General features: G+C 37.7%; 2 protein-coding genes across 2 annotated transcripts; both read right to left on the bottom strand.

Annotated features, from left to right (window-relative positions):
• Nucleotides 1-1,552: 1,552 nt before the first annotated feature.
• LOC149405401 (cation/H(+) antiporter 18-like) lies at nt 1,553-5,784 on the bottom strand. Its single transcript, XM_089607142.1, has 5 exons — nt 5,641-5,784; nt 4,935-5,153; nt 3,746-4,759; nt 3,374-3,678; nt 1,553-2,558 (listed from the first exon to the last, which is right to left on the bottom strand). The coding sequence occupies exons 2-5, from the start codon at nt 5,139-5,141 to the stop codon at nt 1,775-1,777; spliced, it is 2,310 nt and encodes a 769-aa protein (XP_089463268.1). The 5' UTR covers nt 5,142-5,153; nt 5,641-5,784; the 3' UTR covers nt 1,553-1,774.
• A 1,533-nt stretch (nt 5,785-7,317) lies between these two features.
• Nucleotides 7,318-15,124, bottom strand: LOC149405400 (cation/H(+) antiporter 18-like). The gene is made up of 5 exons (XM_089607143.1): nt 14,873-15,124; nt 10,957-11,213; nt 10,219-10,766; nt 8,942-9,535; nt 7,318-8,732 (listed from the first exon to the last, which is right to left on the bottom strand). The coding sequence occupies exons 2-5, from the start codon at nt 11,146-11,148 to the stop codon at nt 7,637-7,639; spliced, it is 2,430 nt and encodes an 809-aa protein (XP_089463269.1). The 5' UTR covers nt 11,149-11,213; nt 14,873-15,124; the 3' UTR covers nt 7,318-7,636.
• Nucleotides 15,125-18,333: the final 3,209 nt, after the last annotated feature.

Below are 18,333 nucleotides of genomic sequence, written 5' to 3'. Positions count from 1 at the left end.
TACCGGAGAAAGTAGGAAAAAAAAAGAAATCGGTACCGTTGAACTTACCGTTACCGTTGAGAAATACTGTCAAATACCGTATTTACCGAGAGAAATCCAGAAAAGAAATATACAAAAAAACATACAAAGTACGCATGATAAAATTTATAAAATTAAAAATAGTGTACAATGTTTCAATACATTACCAAATTACAAACACAACAAAAACTAAGTTCAATAGTACAAACCAAAATGATAAAGTTCAACACAATCCATCAAATACCATAATTCAAATTAAACACAAAAAAAGACTACTCTGGATAGCGACCATATGCAGCGGTCATACAGTAATCATACCAACTCATGTAATGAGAATGTGCACGAAAGTACTTGTCCAAGTGATAGTCGTACTCATATTGAGTTGCAGCAACAGACATGGAGTGGAGGGGATAACCTGAAAATGGTCGCACCGTGTCGGGAGCTACAGTTGTTGATAGATAGTAGTCCTGATTGTAACCGGAAGACACATTCAAATCTAAATCATATTTTCTAATGTAACAAAAAAATTGAAAAAAATTTTTTGGATAAAAACTCCAATTAAACACAATAATGAAGTTAGAAATTAAAAATTTGAACTAAATCATCAAAAACTAACGATAAATTTCGTGAAGAATACTAAATATCATCAGATTTTAAGAATTGTCGGTATTTGACCACTTACCGGTAAGTTTCAGTTGGAATGCGTAAAAATTGTCTAAAAACAACCGAAAAGTGAACAGTTTCCCCGGAACCGGAACGGTTTCCTCGGAATCCAAGAAAAAAAACGGAAAGTGAACGGTTTTGTACACACCGGTACCGGGACTTTGAACAAAACAGTTTTCGGACTGGTTTCCGTCCGGTTTCCCCGGAATTTCAAACCATGATTAGAACATAATAAAATTAAGACCGGAAAACGACACTGAGCGGGATCGAAAACTTCGAAAAATCTAACAATCGAGTACATGAAGAACTTCAATTTGTGATTTCTCAACTTTCTATATCTAAAGTAAAATGTTCTTTATTTGCTCATTTATTTTGGATCCAAGGTATTCATGAGATATTATGAAACCTAAAATCATAGAGAAAAAATTGCAGTTTGAAGCCTTTCATAGAAGCAAGAACGTTATGACGCCATGGGAGTTACGTGATTTCACCTAAAAATTAAAGTTATGTGAGTCGCACACTTGAGATTTTGTCTAAAATATTGATGAAACTTGGACACGCCACAACTGTCCACTTTCAAATTAAAAAATTGCATGGGCAAAAGTTATATTGAATAAGTTGCGATGAGCCAAAAACAAAATCATCCATAGGGTTAAATAAAGACCGCATGAGAGTTTTGTCAATTCTCAAAGATTTGCAATTTATTTAATGTTGAGAAACATATGATGTTGTCCTTTTTCTTTTTTTCTTTTTTTTTCTAGCGTTAGGTATTTATACCCTATTTCAAATTTATTTAAAAATCGATCTCTTTTTTAGTATGAAATTTTATGTAAACATGGACATTCTAAAAAAAGAATATAGAAAGCTATTATTATCATCAAAGTAATAACATTTTTACTATAAAAATTGTTGCCAAGGTGAGCGACACGTCATTTGAATCGACATTGTCGTTTTTCTCGAGTGCGAATGGCCACAAGTGATTAGTCTGCTCTTTAGAAGTAAGTATATGGCCAAGTGATTATTCCCCAAGCGTATTATTATTATAAAAAAAATAAAAAATAAAATAAAATAAATGTATTGGCTTTCAATCTTGCTACGCAGACTCTCCTCCGGTGATTTCGGAGTCCAAGCTCGCCGGAACTCGGCCTCCACCACCACTGTACTGTTGCACCACCAGAACGGAAGCTCTCGTCGGAAACTCCGTCGACGTCAACATCGTCCCCACGGGCCCCAGCTCCGACGAGCAATCGCTCCTCCCCGACCCCAATCCCGCGTCGCCACGTGGCGTCCGACCCACCAAAAACAAATTACACTCCAATGCAACCTCACGGAGAGCCGCCGCAACCTCCTCGGGCCCGCGGGCCCCGCTCTCGACGTAGCTCACGGACTTGTCCCCGCCGGTCCTCCGCCTGAACTCCGCCACGAACTCCTCGTCCTCCTCCGGCGAAGACAGCGACGAGAAGCGGAGGACGGCGAGGCGGACCCCGGGGTGCTCGGCCATGCGGGCCCCGCACGCGAGCGCCTCGCGGTCGTCGGGCCCGCCGAAGAAGAGCGCCGCCACGCGGGACGAGACGTGGCGGGCCGCCACGTGGGCGGGCCCGCCGAGGCCGCGGTCCACGAGCACGGCGACGGAGCAAGGGGCGTGGTCGAGCACCCGCCGGTTGACTCCGCGGAACTCGGGCCCGCCGGAAGGGAGGATGACGAGAGCGGCGCGCTTGGCCTCGGCGGTGGCGCAGATGTCTTCGTGCATCCTCGCGAACGACGAGATGGCCGTCATTGGCCGGACTTGGACGCGGCCCAGTTGCCTGTACGCCTCGAACGCCACCACCACATTGTTATCCGTGCGGTTCCAGAACGGGAGGCCGTTTCGCCGGGCCCTGCGGATACAATTACAAATATATAAAATTATGAAAAATAACCAACTTAAACGTTTGACATTGCTAAATAGCCAACGCTTAATAAATCTTAGGTATATAACCATAATAGATGACGTGACTATTTACCTAAGATTTAGGTTTGTAAATATATGGAAGTGACTATTTATCTAAGATTTACCAAACGTTAACTATTTAGCAATGTCAAACATTTAACTTTACTTTCGTTATGGATCCTTAAAAATATCCCATATACGTAGGTAGAAAGAGGGGTAGGGGTCAGATATTGCCTAATGCCCCTCCCCCAAGAAGGCCCATTTTTTTTAATAAATATATTTATACATATAAAATTATTATATAACTTCACTCATAGTTAATTTGTAGTTACAATATTATTAAATTGTTATAATCTGTAGTATTAATTTACAGTTATAATTACAAGTACAATTAAATAAATTAAACATTTTGTATTTTTTTAATAATTTATATGATAATTAATAAAGCTATTTAAAAAAAATTGAGAGCCCTTAAATGAATTTTTGCCCTAGGCCTTAAATTGTTGAGCCGGCTCTGGATATATCCTGATGGAAGCAAGAGTAACAATAATATTTATACAGTAAGCAAAATCATACGAAATGGCCATAGTAGATGCAATGCACGGACGTCAAGTCTAAACAGTAAAAAAAAACATCAAAATATAAACATCAAAGAAAACAAGCCTTATAAAACCAGTAGTAAGTTTGGAAAGTTTGTATGCAAAGTAATTTGATATGACATAACTCCATGACCATCTGTAGTTTAAATGATGATTTTGATACCTGTGAACCATGAGGATGGAGGAGGAGCGCTCGGAGAACTCCTTGAGGTGGAGAGCGTAGACACAGAGCTCGTCGGCGCCGCGAGAGCACTCGAGCAGGTTCAGCAGCGACGGAATGTTTCCCGCGCTGTTGAAGCACGCCAGTATCCTCAGCTGCGACTTGTTCCGCTCGATTTTTCGGTTCTTGTAGTCCTCGCTCATTCCCTTCCTCGCCGGCTTGTACACCGCCACCACCAGCGGGGTCGTGATGAACGTCGTGAAGATCGCCATCAGGACCATTATCGCAAACGTCTGGTCGTTCAACACCTGCGTATATTGGCCGAGTTAAATAACACTAATACCTTTCGTATTTGAGTTAAATAACACCAATTACCTTTCTGTCTTTGCCGATGTTGAGGACAATGAGCTCGACAAGTCCTTTGGTATTCATGAGGAACCCGAGAGCCAAGGCCTCACGAACCGGCACTCTGCAGAAAACCGACACCAAGAACGTCCCGAGGATCTTCCCGAGGCAAGCCGTGAAGATGACGAGTCCCAAGAGGCCCCAAGACTGGATCCCCGAGATCGTGGCCACGTTGGTCTTGAGCCCGCTCGACACGAAGTAGAGCGGCAAAAAGAGCCCCGAGACGAGATCTTCGAGCTTCTCGACGAGCGCCCCCGCGAGCGGGCCTTCTTTCGGGACGAGGACTCCCACAACGAAAGCCCCGAACATCGCGTGGATTCCAATGGCATCGGTCGCGAAAGCGGCCGCGAGAACCGCGGCGAGAACCGCGCAGACGTAGACCTCGTCCACGGGCTCGCCCTCGCGGCACCGCCGGGCCACGAATCCGAGCGCCGGCGGTGCCAATAGAGCGAGAATCGCAACGAAAGTTGCGCCGGAGAGGAAGACCCACAACGGGACTAGCGTTGACCGGTCTTCTCTTCCTCCGGTCCCGGACATGGCTACGGCGAGAGCGAGGAGGACCCAGGCGGCCACGTCGTTGACCGCCGCGGCCGACATCGCGATCCGACCGAGCTCAGTCGTCAAGAGCTTGAGCTCGGCCAGGATTCGGGCGAGGACGGGAAAGGCCGTGATCGAGAGCGCAACGCCCATGAAGACCAAGAATGCCGGGCCGTCCACGTTCTTCGAGATCGTCTGTCTGAGGACGAGAGACGAGCCGATCCCGAGGGCGAACGGGAGGCTTATCCCGGCGATGGCTATCCCCAGGGCTTGTTTCCCGGTCCGCCGGATCGATTTCGGGTCCAGCTCGAGCCCCGTGAGGAAGAGGAAGAACAGGAGGCCGAGGTTCGCCAGCGTCTCGAGCACCGTCAGACTCCTCGCCGGAAACACCGCTTCGAGATAGCTCCGGTTCCGCCCCAGAACCGACGGCCCGAGGATTATTCCTCCCTGAAAGAAAGAAAGAAAAACAAAAGAAAACATTTTCTTTTTTAAATTGCTCTGATATCATGTTTAACGTGAGTCTAAGGGCGATTCTTAGGACCTTGTCAGTCCTCGGGTCGTTACGAGACTCGACGACTATAAGGTGATAAAAGCTTGTAGTACAAAAAAAATGAAGACTCACAATGATCTCGGCGATGACTCGGGGCTGCCTAAGCGGCCTCATGAGGAAGGCAAGGACTCGAGTCACCACGAGAACCAGACATATCTGCAAAATGGCGAGAGGGAGAGCGAAATCGAGAGGATTGTCGCCCTGAAATGCCCCGTTTGATGTTGCTTTCATCGGATGAGGACAAACCATCGCTGCTCCGGCGGTGGTGTTTGAGGCCATTCCTTACTCACCCTATTTTAGCAACAATGTTTATCAATTGACGAAGCATAAGGGTTTTTTTGTCTTGAGGATTGTTAAACACTCAATTTTTCTCAATTCCTAATCCTATCCAGTACTAGACAGCCAAGATTTTTTACCAAATGATTTAAACAATTTGATATAAAGGTTGTCTTTAAAGTCTCAATTCCCAAATACTTTCCAGTCCAATACACAGTATAAATGAATTCCACAGTAAAACTTCTTCTACCCAGAGAGAGGGAAAAAAAAGGTCAGTTCAGGGATTACTTACAAGAAGAAGAAAAAAAAGATACATACCCAAAATATTTGCAACAAACTGAATCAATGGCTTAACCTTTTTCCAAATCAATACCTAATCCATTCATTCATTTCACATAGAGTGTTGAAATCGCAACGGTTTCGAGAACGAATTACTTCTAGCACGTACAAGATCATATGAGAATCAAAGAAATGAAAAATTCAAGAAAGAAAAAATCGAAACCTGTTGTGGTCGGTCTGAGACCTGCGGTGACGAAAAGGAGGGAGGTAAATTCAAGAATGTGTCTCTACAGAAGTGTGGGTAAAGAAAGCTGTTTGGCTTTCACTTCAGTCGGCAGCCATTTTTCACCGACGCAAGGTTTGTGTTGACTTTCCTAGACGATGTAAATGTAGCCATATTAAACGACAATGTAGGTCCCATTAAATAAGTTAAAGTCAAACCACACCACCTACCTAGTAACCTCTCTCTCTCTCTCTCTCTCTCTCTCACTCATTTGGATTTTTTTAAAACCCATTTGAGAATTTTGCGACGATAATTGGAGTGTAAATGATTATGTCTATCTTTTTGTTATTAATACTTAAATTTAATTTTATTCATACTTTATTTTGTGACCGTCAGTTTGATTTTTTTAATACATGAAGTGAGATTTAAAGAATTAAAAGGTGATGTTCCTAAAGAATCTTAAAACTGAAGTTCGGATGCGTTAATGAAAAGAGGGGTACTTTTCTATAATAGAGAAATTGCCTCAACTATCATTATATGATAAAAATAATTTCTAATATTTTACTAAAAGCTTAATTTAGTTAAAAAAAATACTAGTAAATCGCTTGTACAAATACAATTTTATCATTAACATGATATCAACAATTGACATTTATTGTTAACATATATATCAACAATTGACATTTATTGTTAACATATATATCAACAATTGATATATATTATTGACGTCTGTGGGTTTTGGGTTCTCTGTTTGTTGACATAGATGTCAACGATCGACATCTATTGTTGACATCTATGTAATTGACATAAATTATTGATGGTAAAATTGTATTTATACAAGTGGTTTAGTAGTATTTTTGGTCAAACTAAATTTTTGATGAAAATTATAAAAATAAAATAAAAAAATAAATTAAAAAACTTATCAAATGGTGGTAATTGAGGCAATTTCTCTTTGTAATATCAACTAATCCACATATGCTTTTATCAATTAATATGTTCAAACAAAATTATTAAGTTTAAATATCTTAGAATAATAATAATAAAAGAAAGATAATAATAAATAATTGGAGCCTAGACTTAATTATTTGAGACCGATATAAAAAATAAAAAATAGACCCAATTGAAAAAAGAGTCATTTCCAAAATTTATTTAAAAAAAAAAAAAAAAAAACTATGGTGTTTCCGGTTTTCTTCGCAGGCAATAAACCAGCCACAAATTTCATAAACAAATGAGTATGGAATTCCCTTTTTGAAAAAAATGAGTGTGGAATTCATTGAGCACTCAACTAATGATTGCACTTCATTGGGTGTTGTCCTTTGATTTTCCGGCTTCTTTATATTAAAAATAACGCTCAAGGCACTTTAATTGATTCCTAAACTCAAATTATAATTAATTAAAAGAGGCCACTTTGAGCGGACACAAAAAGAGTATCTTACTTTTTTTTACAAAACTAAAGAAAATCCAACATGATGAAAGTGAAGTGACGCAAACTAAAAGGGTGGTCCAATTCAAACAAAGCACTGAAATTCCCAAATAAAATATATTTGCTTTGCCGTATATCCTACTGAAAAGCAACATACGCAATCTATTCCAGCTTTACTTCAGTGAAATTAATTAATTTTCTCAAAAACCACAATTGTCATTAATGATCGAGTAGGAACGCTTTGGATTCAAATTTGTATTACGTTTTCTTATCGGCACAATATTTATTTTAATTCGAGACAATTCAATCAATCTCTTCCTGGTCTTTTACAACAGGTAAATTGAGCTTAATTCAGGACGATAACTTAATTACAGAAAACATGGTAACTAAACCATGAACGCGATATTATTACGTACGTACGTACTCCACCATTTCATTACCATCGTCATCAATACGATCTTATCTCAGTCTTTACGAAAAGACTTCAATATTCCTCTCCTATCTTTCTATACACCCATTTCTCTCATTACAACAAAACAAAAAACGAAAAAAAAAAAAAAAAAAGACGATCATTTAATTGGCCTCCAAGTCAACGTTGTTGTCTGCGTGCGGCGGAGACACCTCGACTTTCGCCGTCGCTGCACTCCCCGGCGTCGGGTTCATGGTCCCCGAGAAGATGTGGTGTTGCTGGACGATCAAAACCGAGGCCGAGGTCGAAAACTCCGAAGAGATCAGCAAGTTTCCGACGGGGCCGAGCTCCGGGAAGTCGCTCTTCACTCTGACGAACTCCGCCACGTGTCCCGGCGGAGTTCTCCCGACGACAAAGAGATGCGACTTCCTGAGCTCCTTGACGGCCTCCACCGCCGCCGCCCAGCTCTCCGCCGCCCTCTCCTCGCACCTTATCGAGTCGTTCTCCGCCATCTTCTCCCTCAGCTCCGCCACCGCCGTCCGATCCTCCTCCTCCTCCTCCTCCGCCCCGTCTCCGGCGACGACCAGCCGGAGCACCGTCAGCGAGATCCCGGGGTGCTCGGCCATCCGGGCCCCGAGAGCCAGCGCCTCCCGATCGTCCCTCCCGCCGAAGAAGAGCACCGCCACGTCAGACGAGACGTTCCTGGCCGCCACGTGGGTGGGCCCGCCGAGGCCGCGGTCGACGAGTATGGCGACCGAGCAGGGCGCCTGCTCCAGGACCCTGCGGTTCACCGCCCGAAACTCCGGCATGTCGGCCACCGCGGAGCCGCCGCCGTCGAGGGAGCCGTCGAGGCGGTGGTGGCGGTGGAACGGGAGGAGGATCATGGCGGCGCACTTCTGCTCGGCGCTCCGGCAGATGTCTTCGTGCATCCTCGAGACCGCCGAGATGGCGGTCATGGGCCGGAGAGCCACCGAGCTGAGCTGCTCGAAGGCCTCGAAGGCCACCACGATCTGGTCCGGGTCGGACCCCGCGGAGCGGTTCCAGAACGGGAGCCCGTTTTTTCGGGCCTTGTGGACCATTCGGATCGCGGAGGTCCGCTCCGTGAGCTCCATCAAGTGCATTGCGTACACGCAGAGTCGCTCTTTTCGACCCGTCCCGCGAGAGGCTTCGATCAGGTTGATCATCGTCGGGACGTTTCGGATGCTCTGAAAGCAGGCTAGGATTCGGAGCTCTGAGTTTGTGTCCTTTCTCCCCAGAGACCTGCACATAGTTTGGGAAAAGATATTTAACATTATCGGGGGTTGAACATAATTTTTGGAAGGGGCTAATTTGATTAGCAATTTAGCATAGTCATCTAAAATTAAGTGATTTTGAAACCAAGTCCTTACTAAAATAGTTATAGAAACATGATACTAAAACCTTTTTTTTTTATCTGTGTGTGTAAATTTTAGGTATAGTTGGTAAATTACCTGTCTTTGTAGCTTCCGCTACCGTCCTTGAGGCGGTTCCTCCTTCCGGGCTTGTAAACCGCGATGACAATCGGGGTCGTGATAAACGTCGTGAAGATCGCCATTAGCACCATAATCGCAAACGTCTGGTCGTTGAGAACCTTCCGGTCCTTTCCGATGTTGAGGACGATGAGCTCGACCAAGCCCTTGGTGTTCATGAGGAACCCGAGCGTGAGCGACTCTCGAAACGGCATTTTGCAGAGTAGCGAAACCCCGACCGTCCCTACGATTTTTCCGAAGCAGGCCGTGACGATGACGAGGACGAGTAGGCCCCACGACTGAGCCCCTCTAATCGTCGCCACGTCGGTTTTTAATCCGCTCGACACGAAGTAGAGTGGGAGGAATAGTCCCGAGACGAGATCCTCGACCTTTTCAACTAGAGCCCCCGCGAACGGGCCTTCCTTGGGGACCAAGACTCCCATCACGAACGCGCCGAAAAGCGCGTGGATTCCGATCATGTCCGTGACAAACCCGGCTGCCAAAACTATGGCTAAGGTCACACATATATAGAGCTCTCTCACCGGTTCTCCCTCGGGGCATCGTCGTGCCATCCACCTGTAAACCAGGCAGTGGAAGCAGAGTTATAAATTTAACTCAAGTAAAAGAAAATTAATCACTTTATGTGTGATTAAAATTTGACACATTATCTCTTTTAATAAATAAAAATTAGGTAATTAGCCAACAAAAACGTTTGAAATTGTTATATAGTCAACGTTTCGTAAATTTTAAGTAAATAATCATCAAGATGACGTGACATTCCTGATATGTCTTTTTATTGAAATAAACAGGTGGGATATTTACGTCAGTTTACGCGTGTGAGACTGTAATATGACTATATATCTAATGGACCCTTTAATAAATTATATTTTTCTATTTGAATAAAAGTTTAAAATAGCCATGTGCTATATATTTTAATTAGAGGGACATAGTTTTAAACAAAAATGTTTTAAACAATCTTATTTTTCTATTTAAATGTGTTTTAATTAATATGCTCGGTTTTCATTTTTATTTTGACACCGTAATTTAAAAAATTTAACGATTTACGTTAGTAATTTATCATTTACAAAAAATTTAATAATAAGGTAAAAATAAAAAACAAAACAATTGTGGAAATCTATTACTTGCAAATTTTAGCTATTTGACTAACTTTAGACAAACCTTATCTTTTTTTTTTTTTTTTTTATAATATAAATCTATTGATTTTAATCGAGTATTAAGCTAAGCTAAAACGCCCTTACCTGAAGATTGGCGGGGCGGCGAAGGAGCAGAAAAGGATAAACCCGGCCCCGGTGAGGAAGACCCAAAGGGAGATGAGAGGCGAGCCGTCGTCGCTCGAGAGGGCGATGGCGAGGGCGAGTAGGACCCACGCGGCTACATCATTGACCGCCGCGGCCGACATCGCCATCCTCCCGACATCGGTAGTCAAAAGCTTGAGCTCCGCGAGAATCCGAGCAAGCACGGGGAACGCGGTGATGGATAGAGCCACACCCATGAAGACCAAAAAAGGCGGGCCCTTCACGCCCTGCGAGATCGTGGCTTTGAGGGCGAACGAGGTCCCGATCCCCATCACGAACGGGAGGGTTATCCCGGCCATCGCGATGGCCAGGGCGGTCTTCCCTGTCCGACGGATGGCCTTGAGGTCCAGCTCGAGCCCAACCAAGAAGAGGAAGAAAAGCAAGCCCATGTTCGCCAACGTGTCCAAAACCGTCAAGCTCTTCGGCGGGAATATCGTGTGGAGGTACTCTTGGTTCCGTCCTAGGGCCGACGGCCCTAGCAAAATCCCGCCCTACCCGCCAAAAAAAAATTAAAAATAAATATTGATTTTTGTTTCCGTGTAATGTATCATGTGACAGAGCCCGAAGTTGAACTCAGAAACGCGTATTTAAAAAACTTAGGGCATGTCCCTTAATCTCCATGTGCCTCGGCCTCTGGTTGAGAGGCACGTCGATATAAAAGAAAAAAATGTTAGTACTCACGACAATCTCGGCGATGACACGGGGTTGTCTCAAGGGACGGAAAAGGAAGGCGAGGATTCGGGTGAGAGCGACGACGATGACTATTTGCAAGATGGCGAGAGGGAGGGCAAACTCGAGGGGATTGTCGCCTTGAAACAAGCCGTTTGAGGTGGCTTTCATGGGCTTAAACAATGTAGTGCTGTTTGTTGCCATTTTTTTTTTTTTTTTATAAATCTTAACAACAAACAACAAAGCCCAGAAGCCTAATCCTCAATCCCCTGCAAAATACAATCACGTTTCTATGTTAGAATGGCAAAGCTACGAAAAACTAGTAATTTTACAGCATAATGCTAGCTATAAGATAAATAAATTACTTAATTAATAACCTAATTTTGGATTGAAAGATTTCAGCAATGGCTACAAATTTGGCAAGCTGTGCAACCATTAAAAATTTGAACTATAGCAACAAAACGACAACTAATTTTCCTGATACTATTTGATCCTTAACTGATATGTATATATATATATATATATATATATATACAGAGTAACTTTGCAATTGCATAAATAAATATATACCTATATGCTATATATAAAAGGGTTCTGTGTTTTATAATATTCAACGTTGGCAACATTCTTTATTGTTTGTTCCAAAAAGTTAGGCCCTTAATTTATTTTTGTTGTTTTTTTAAAAGTATTATTCCTACTTTGGTGGGCTCTTTTTCCTATCGCTCAAATAATATAAATAAATAAAACAGATTCCAGCAAAAGCTCACCACGTAATCAGCCATAAAGATTAACAAATGAATCGAAATGTATATGACGTTTGATTATAAATCTAAATTATGTAAGAAAGGAATAATAAGTAAGCGTATGTATATTATTAAACGTGGCCTATTTATAAGATCAGTACACAAAACAAAATAGTCATACAAATCATCAAACTATGTATTCAAACATTGCGCTACGTATATATGACTTTTTTTTATGTAATTAAATCTGACTTTTACATGAAAGCAAGCAAAATGTCGATAGAGTCGATTTCGATCATAAACGATTCAAGGTTTCAAAATTTTGAAAATTCCAGCGAAAATGAGTGGTTTACAGTTTACACACGTAAGTAAAACTTAAATATGTATTGATAAAAAAATAAATGAATATGGTTTCTAAAGAAGAAATGTTTTAAGAAACCTTCCTCAGATATTTATTCCGAAATTCCAGGTTCAACAAATGCTAATGCATACCATATCGATTAATCAAATCTTACTTTAAAGGAAAAAAAAAAAAAAAAACATATCAATGATCAAATCTTATTTGTAATAATCATATAACTATAGTAATCGTGAAAACACGTTCATTAAGAGCGAACAAGTTTTGCGAAATTACAGATCTTACCAAACACTCGAAACGATATCAAAGGAAAAGGTCAAATCACATCATATAGTAACGAAAACGACATGTTGAAAATGACACGCTATTTTTGCAGAAGCAAAACTTTCAAAGAAGTTCGATTAAAGAAATGAACCTATGAAAACGATATGCAAGTGTCATGAGCTTCGTAAATGAAGAAACGACAAGTCGTTTTTATCCATCTGTCACTTTCAAGTTCCAATCTCTACCCAACGAAAAAAAATCACAGAAAAATAGAAAACGATATTTATTAAAGATCTCTACCCAAATCTTCAAAGAAACTTTCTAAATCTCAATCACCAACTCCAAGCATAAAACCAGCAAAGCTAACCAAATACGACAAATTCTATGCATGTTTTCTCAGAACACAAACATCTCAAAAAAAAAAAAAAAAAAAGGTAATCAATACAAACCTCTCGTTATAGCCACAGGTTGAGACGAGAGGGAATTAAAGGAATTGTTCGAAACCTTTTTTCTAATCTCAGAATTGGCGTGAGATCAAAAAGTCTTAGGGACCTAAAAATATGCAGTGCTATATTTAAAATATGCTCTCCAAACCTTCACAGACATGTGCAGAGACACGTGGCTAAAAAAAATTCTCTCAAACCTTAACTGAATAATTGGGTGCTTACCGATTTCTACGGAGAATAATTCCAACTAAAAAAAAAAAAAAAAAAAAAAGAGAGAGAAATATATCAAGTCGTGTACTATTTACTTCAGGTTCACATAGGACAATTATTTGAAGAAGTTAAAAGTTTAAGTATCAGATTGTAACTTTATATATCTAGTACGAAGATAAACATATCAAAACCACAAACCGTTGACTACTCATACAGACTTACAACGAATAAATAAAATAATAATAAAAAAAAATTTAATATTATATACCGACGAAATTATTTGCATTAGTTTATGCTACGGCAAGGTTGCGTTGCCTATAAATAATAAATTTGAGTAACAAATGCGTGCAGAAATTTACTGGGACAAAATTATTTCTATATTTCAGTGGTATATGTTTGTTTGGTGACTTGTTTTTATATCATATATCAAATACCTTAATAAAGGGTTATTCCTATACCTATAATACAGTTTTGTATTGATATCTACATCAAAAGGCCTCAAAGCATATAATGGTATATGTCCTTTTTTGGAACCCTCGTGTTACAGTTTTATAGACACTGGACCACCAAACTATGGAAAATTAGAAATATCGTTAACAAGAATCCCAATATACTAACTTGAATTTTTCTAAAATTCTATATATGTTTGGGAAAAAAAATAATAACTTAATTTTCAGAATATAACATGGAAATAGTGGTAGATAAGACGTAATTGGAAGGAAAAATAAAAGTCCAAAACTGATACAAACCACTAGGAAAAAAAAAAAAATCACCAGCACACTGTGTTCAAGTTTAACACATATTTTACTTAAGTTTAGATATTTAAAATTAAATAAGTGTAAATAGGAATTAAATATTATAAAAATTTATCTCCGTATTTATTTAATGTTAATAAGGTCCAATAATGGGAAAAAAAAATTCCCAATTTTAGAACCGTCCGACGTGGTCATGGTGTGTCTTGTAGTCAAATAAAATATCCCAATCATATCGCCTATTTTTTCCACAAACTGTTTGGATCCCAAAATCCTTGAAAGATCAAATTATTAAAATCCAGTATCTTTAAAAATGATTAAAATATTAATTACAGAATTAGATAATAAAATATCGTTCCAAGAGTTGTACACACAACGAAGTTTTATAAAACTAAAAACTATATATATATATTCAAACATGTGCTTCAGTAAGTATGTGACTTTTTCCATTTTTGCAGACACACACAACCAATATACCAAAATACATGACAAACACGACTCAATATGTCTATACGTACCCATTCAATATATATATATCTATACATATACATACATGTATGTACATCATACATATCGTGACTTTTTTACAGATAGGGAAAGTCGAGAGAGAGAGAGATCACCATTAGCTGGACCAGCTTTCAGATATTCAACAATATATAGTATATAAAATTGTATCCTAATAAACATTATATTGACATCATTTTATAAATATATACATATATATATATATATATATATATATATATATATATATATATATATACTATGTACTAATAAAAACGATAAAGAATAGGGGAAAAAAAAGCTTCGAAGAACACGGTTAGGATGTGCATGTAAGTAGTAATAAATTCAAAATGACATTAATACCCCTATGCCAATAACGCAATTTACAGATCTTGCCTCAGAGCGAAAAAGAAATAAAAAAATAAATAAAATTAATTCGAATGTAATCAAAATAACAGGAGAAATCTGTTTGGCTCATTGGAACTGTAAACCATCGCACTTATTTCCTCGAAACCATGGAAAGAATTGAAAGCTAAAATATCTCGCATTCGTCTTCTCTTATACTTTTTTTCTATTTCTATTTTCATTTTCGACTCGCTGAAATTAATAATAAGAAACGAAAGATACACTAAAAGCAATAACTAACAATACCTGACGACGAGACTATCCGAGAGAGAAATTCCGGTGACGATATTCTGCTCGATTATCAGAAAAAGACTTTAGTTATTTAGTATTATTATTAGTATTATAATCTGGTGTAATTGAGAGAGAAAAATCTCTAATTGCGTGTTCGATAGTGAGAAACTGAGTTTCCTTACTTTTTCGTGAGAGAGAGAGAGAGAGAAAGAAAGTTTAAGAGGTGAGTAATGTGATGGACGAGTCGGTCTGTTGCGAAATGCCTATTTATAAGCAAAAATTAGTATACCGCGAAAATGTTGAAACTCCGGTTTTGACCCTGGCTTCTTTATAGCAGCGTGGGGTTTTCTGGTAATTATTAGAAGAGAGTGACGAGTGCAGGGATAAGATTATGGATTAATTGGAATTAGAGTTGTATTTATTTTTTTTTTTTTATAAAAGGAAGTATTGTTTTATACTCCAAATAATTAGGATCAATCCATAAAGGAGTTTATGAACCCGTGAGTACATGTATTACTAGACTATATGCGAACCCGTGCACATAATATATTTATTAGTTTACTTCATTTGTCTTTGAAATCCATCAAATTAACTCTTCGTTGTACTAGGAACCCACCATCTACTTTGCATATACTATCTCCTTTTCATACTCGAAATAGTGTATGATAAATATTAATAATTTAAATTTGTTTAGTAATACACAAAGGGCTTAGCATGGGTGGTAAGACATCCTATTTGTGAGGTGACCGCTGCGAGAAGAAGAAGGTTCAATCCCTAGAAAACGTAATATTGACGTTTGAAGCTTAGATCTTATAATTTGTACTTAAACGTTCAGTGTAATTGATTATATGATTTATGATGTAAAATTAAATTTATTCATAAAAAAATACATTGTTTAATAAAAAGACCGAAATTTTGTCACAAATTAAATTAATTGAAACTGTATATGATAGCGTATTTTTTTAAAAGTTATCGCAAAAATATTGTGTTAAAAAGTTTTTTCGCGAAAAATAAAGTTTTTTCAATTGTAAAAAAAAATTATTTTTCTCGATGACTACATATTTTTTTAAATATTAGTTACTTTTAGTTTATATTTAACTTTATTTATTATTTACAGCTTCATGTATAAATAATATAATTATAAATAGTTGTTTACATATGGAAAAACCACCATTTTTAAACATTCGCTATTTTAATAATGTTATATTTTAAAGGAAAATTGTACAAAATAGTCATTTGAAATTTATCGATTAGCAAAATAGCCAAAGTTTCAACTTTTCAGCAAAGTAGTCAAATTTACGTTTTCAATTTTTTTTTTTTACAGTCAAGATTAAAATTTTTTACGATCATTATAAGCAATTTATCACTTTAAAAAAAATATTCTTGGCATAAAAAAAAAGGAAAATGACACAAATATGCCATGTGTGTTAGTAAAATGTCGAGTTTAACCTTTGGTTTTCAAAAAATGTCGAGTTCATACCCTCTGTTTAACTAACACGGAATGAAATAATCAAGGATTTAGAGTTGCAATTCGAACACGAATTTTATTGGGAGAAAGAGAGTTAAATGTCTTTAAAGGGTATTTTTGTCTGTTTTTTTGTCAAAATTCCATTCTTGGATATTTTACAAATAAGATATCCAGTATTGTTATTCCCTAACTTAGGAGGTCTAGATTAAGAAATTTTCCTTTTTTATTTTCACTTCTCTCACATGTTTCCACCAAGTTTGCCGACAAGAAGAGAGTCCTCGTCTTCTCTATCATTGAGAACTAGTCTTTGTCGTTTGAAACAGTATCGATCGACGGCATTTCCAATGAAGAATTCTCTATTTCTCTTTCTTTTACTCTTCTCTTTATTATATAGTCTTTTTTGTTTGAAACAATTTGATCGATCGCATCTCCAGCGGAGAATTCTCCATTCCTCTTTCTTTTGCTCTTCTCTTTATTATATTTAAGTAATCTTGATTTATATATAGTATTCTTACCACTGGATTTTTGAATAGTGTTGTTTTCAGTTCCATGTTTGAGACATTAACCTCGAATTTGAGATATGATTTATTTTTTTCGTGTGGATTGCATCTTAATAAAGTTCACATTAAGGCAATCTGCAACAAGTGAAAATATGCTAGTAAATCAAAGTTCTTGTTCTAATACGTTAATTTGTTCGTAATCAGCTTTTCGTCTTTTTTGAGTCATTTTTTATTTTTTGTTAAGTTTAATAAATTGAAATTTTTTTATTTAAGTTATCCTTTCATAAATGAAAATATATGTAATATGAATTTACCAATAAGTTGGAAAAATATTTAAATCCTTTTATATTGACTAAAATTTCTATATTTATAATTAAGTCAGTAGTTCAATAACCTACTATCTTTAAAAAAAAATAGCCAAAGTTTCATTTTGTTAAGAAAATAGCTCACCAGACCAAAGTAAATTAAATTAACAGTTTTACTAAGAAAACAGTTCACCAGACCGAGGTAATAAAATAAAAATTTGGCTAAAATCTTAAAAGAAGTTAAGGGATTGGTTAGTTTCATTTATTTAATTTAATTTATTTCGATCTGATGGACTATTTTCTTATTAAAAGGAAACTTTGACTAGACTATTAAAAGAAATTAGAGAATTATCTAGTTGCAACAAATTTAAAAGTAACTTAAATTTGTTTATAAATAGCTTAATAGTTTATATAATATAATTATGTAATCCAATTTGCATTTGAAAAGCGATGAAACTTTTAAATTTTGTAGAGTTGATGGTCATAAATGGTTAATATTTTATATTATGAGAATAGTCAAGCCGTTATAAAACAGAATCGTGTAAAAAAAAAGTCGTGTAAATTGAGTCTTTGAAGACTATTTGATCACTAATTTCTTAACCAAAGCCAATTTGTTCATGCCATGTAATATATATACGTTATTTGGATATCTATCCGCAGTTTTTCCGAATAAAATAAAGGTCGTCTAACTTTATCCCTAAAAAACATATATAAGTGAAGCCTCCAACAAGGAAATTAAACTTCTAAAAAATAAAAAATAAAAAAAGGAAATTAAGAGCAAACATTGGTTTTTTTTTTTTCTTTCTTTCTTTCATATATGCAGGCATCAATTTACATGAGGCTCGGGAGGATCACGTGACTCATTCAATTTTTTATTTATTTATAATTTGGGGCAATTGTAAGTTATTTTTACAAAAATTTACACTAACTGAGATTTTTTTTTTCACCTCTTGAATTTTGTTTTTCAAATTTACCCCCTTTGATTAACTTTTTTTTGGCTCCGTCGCTGCATACATGTCTTACATACTTAAAAAAATATTATATAATAATAGTTTGAGATCTTCTATTAAAAATTGGAATACAAATATCAAAGTCCTGAACACAAATAAAGAGGCGTTTATCCAAAATTATTATCGAATCATAGAGCATCGTGTGTACTCTTGGCACGTGTAACACAATAAAACACACTAAGTCTTAATAATT

Source organism: Urtica dioica, chromosome 2 (assembly GCF_054948205.1).
Source record: "Urtica dioica subsp. dioica isolate 48M chromosome 2, U.dioica_male_clone48M_v1_H2, whole genome shotgun sequence".
Lineage (NCBI taxonomy): Eukaryota > Viridiplantae > Streptophyta > Magnoliopsida > Rosales > Urticaceae > Urtica > Urtica dioica.
Note: the sequence above shows the minus strand (reverse complement) of the source record. Positions and strands in the feature narration are given on the sequence as shown.

Bases quoted from the DNA above. Each gene is read 5' to 3' on its own strand.
- LOC149405401 (XM_089607142.1), bottom strand. From the start codon at position 5,141: ATGGCCTCAAACACCACCGCCGGAGCAGCGATGGTTTGTCCTCATCCG. The intron at 4,760-4,934 runs GTGAGTCTTCAT...TCTTTCTTTCAG, and splicing joins GAGTCATCGCCGAGATCATT to GGAGGAATAATCCTCGGGCC. The intron at 2,559-3,373 runs GTATCAAAATCA...TTGTATCCGCAG, and splicing joins TCCATCCTCATGGTTCACAG to GGCCCGGCGAAACGGCCTCC.
- LOC149405400 (XM_089607143.1), bottom strand. From the start codon at position 11,148: ATGGCAACAAACAGCACTACATTGTTTAAGCCCATGAAAGCCACCTCA. The intron at 10,767-10,956 runs GTGAGTACTAAC...TTTGGCGGGTAG, and splicing joins GTGTCATCGCCGAGATTGTC to GGCGGGATTTTGCTAGGGCC. The intron at 8,733-8,941 runs GTAATTTACCAA...AACTATGTGCAG, and splicing joins AGCGGAAGCTACAAAGACAG to GTCTCTGGGGAGAAAGGACA.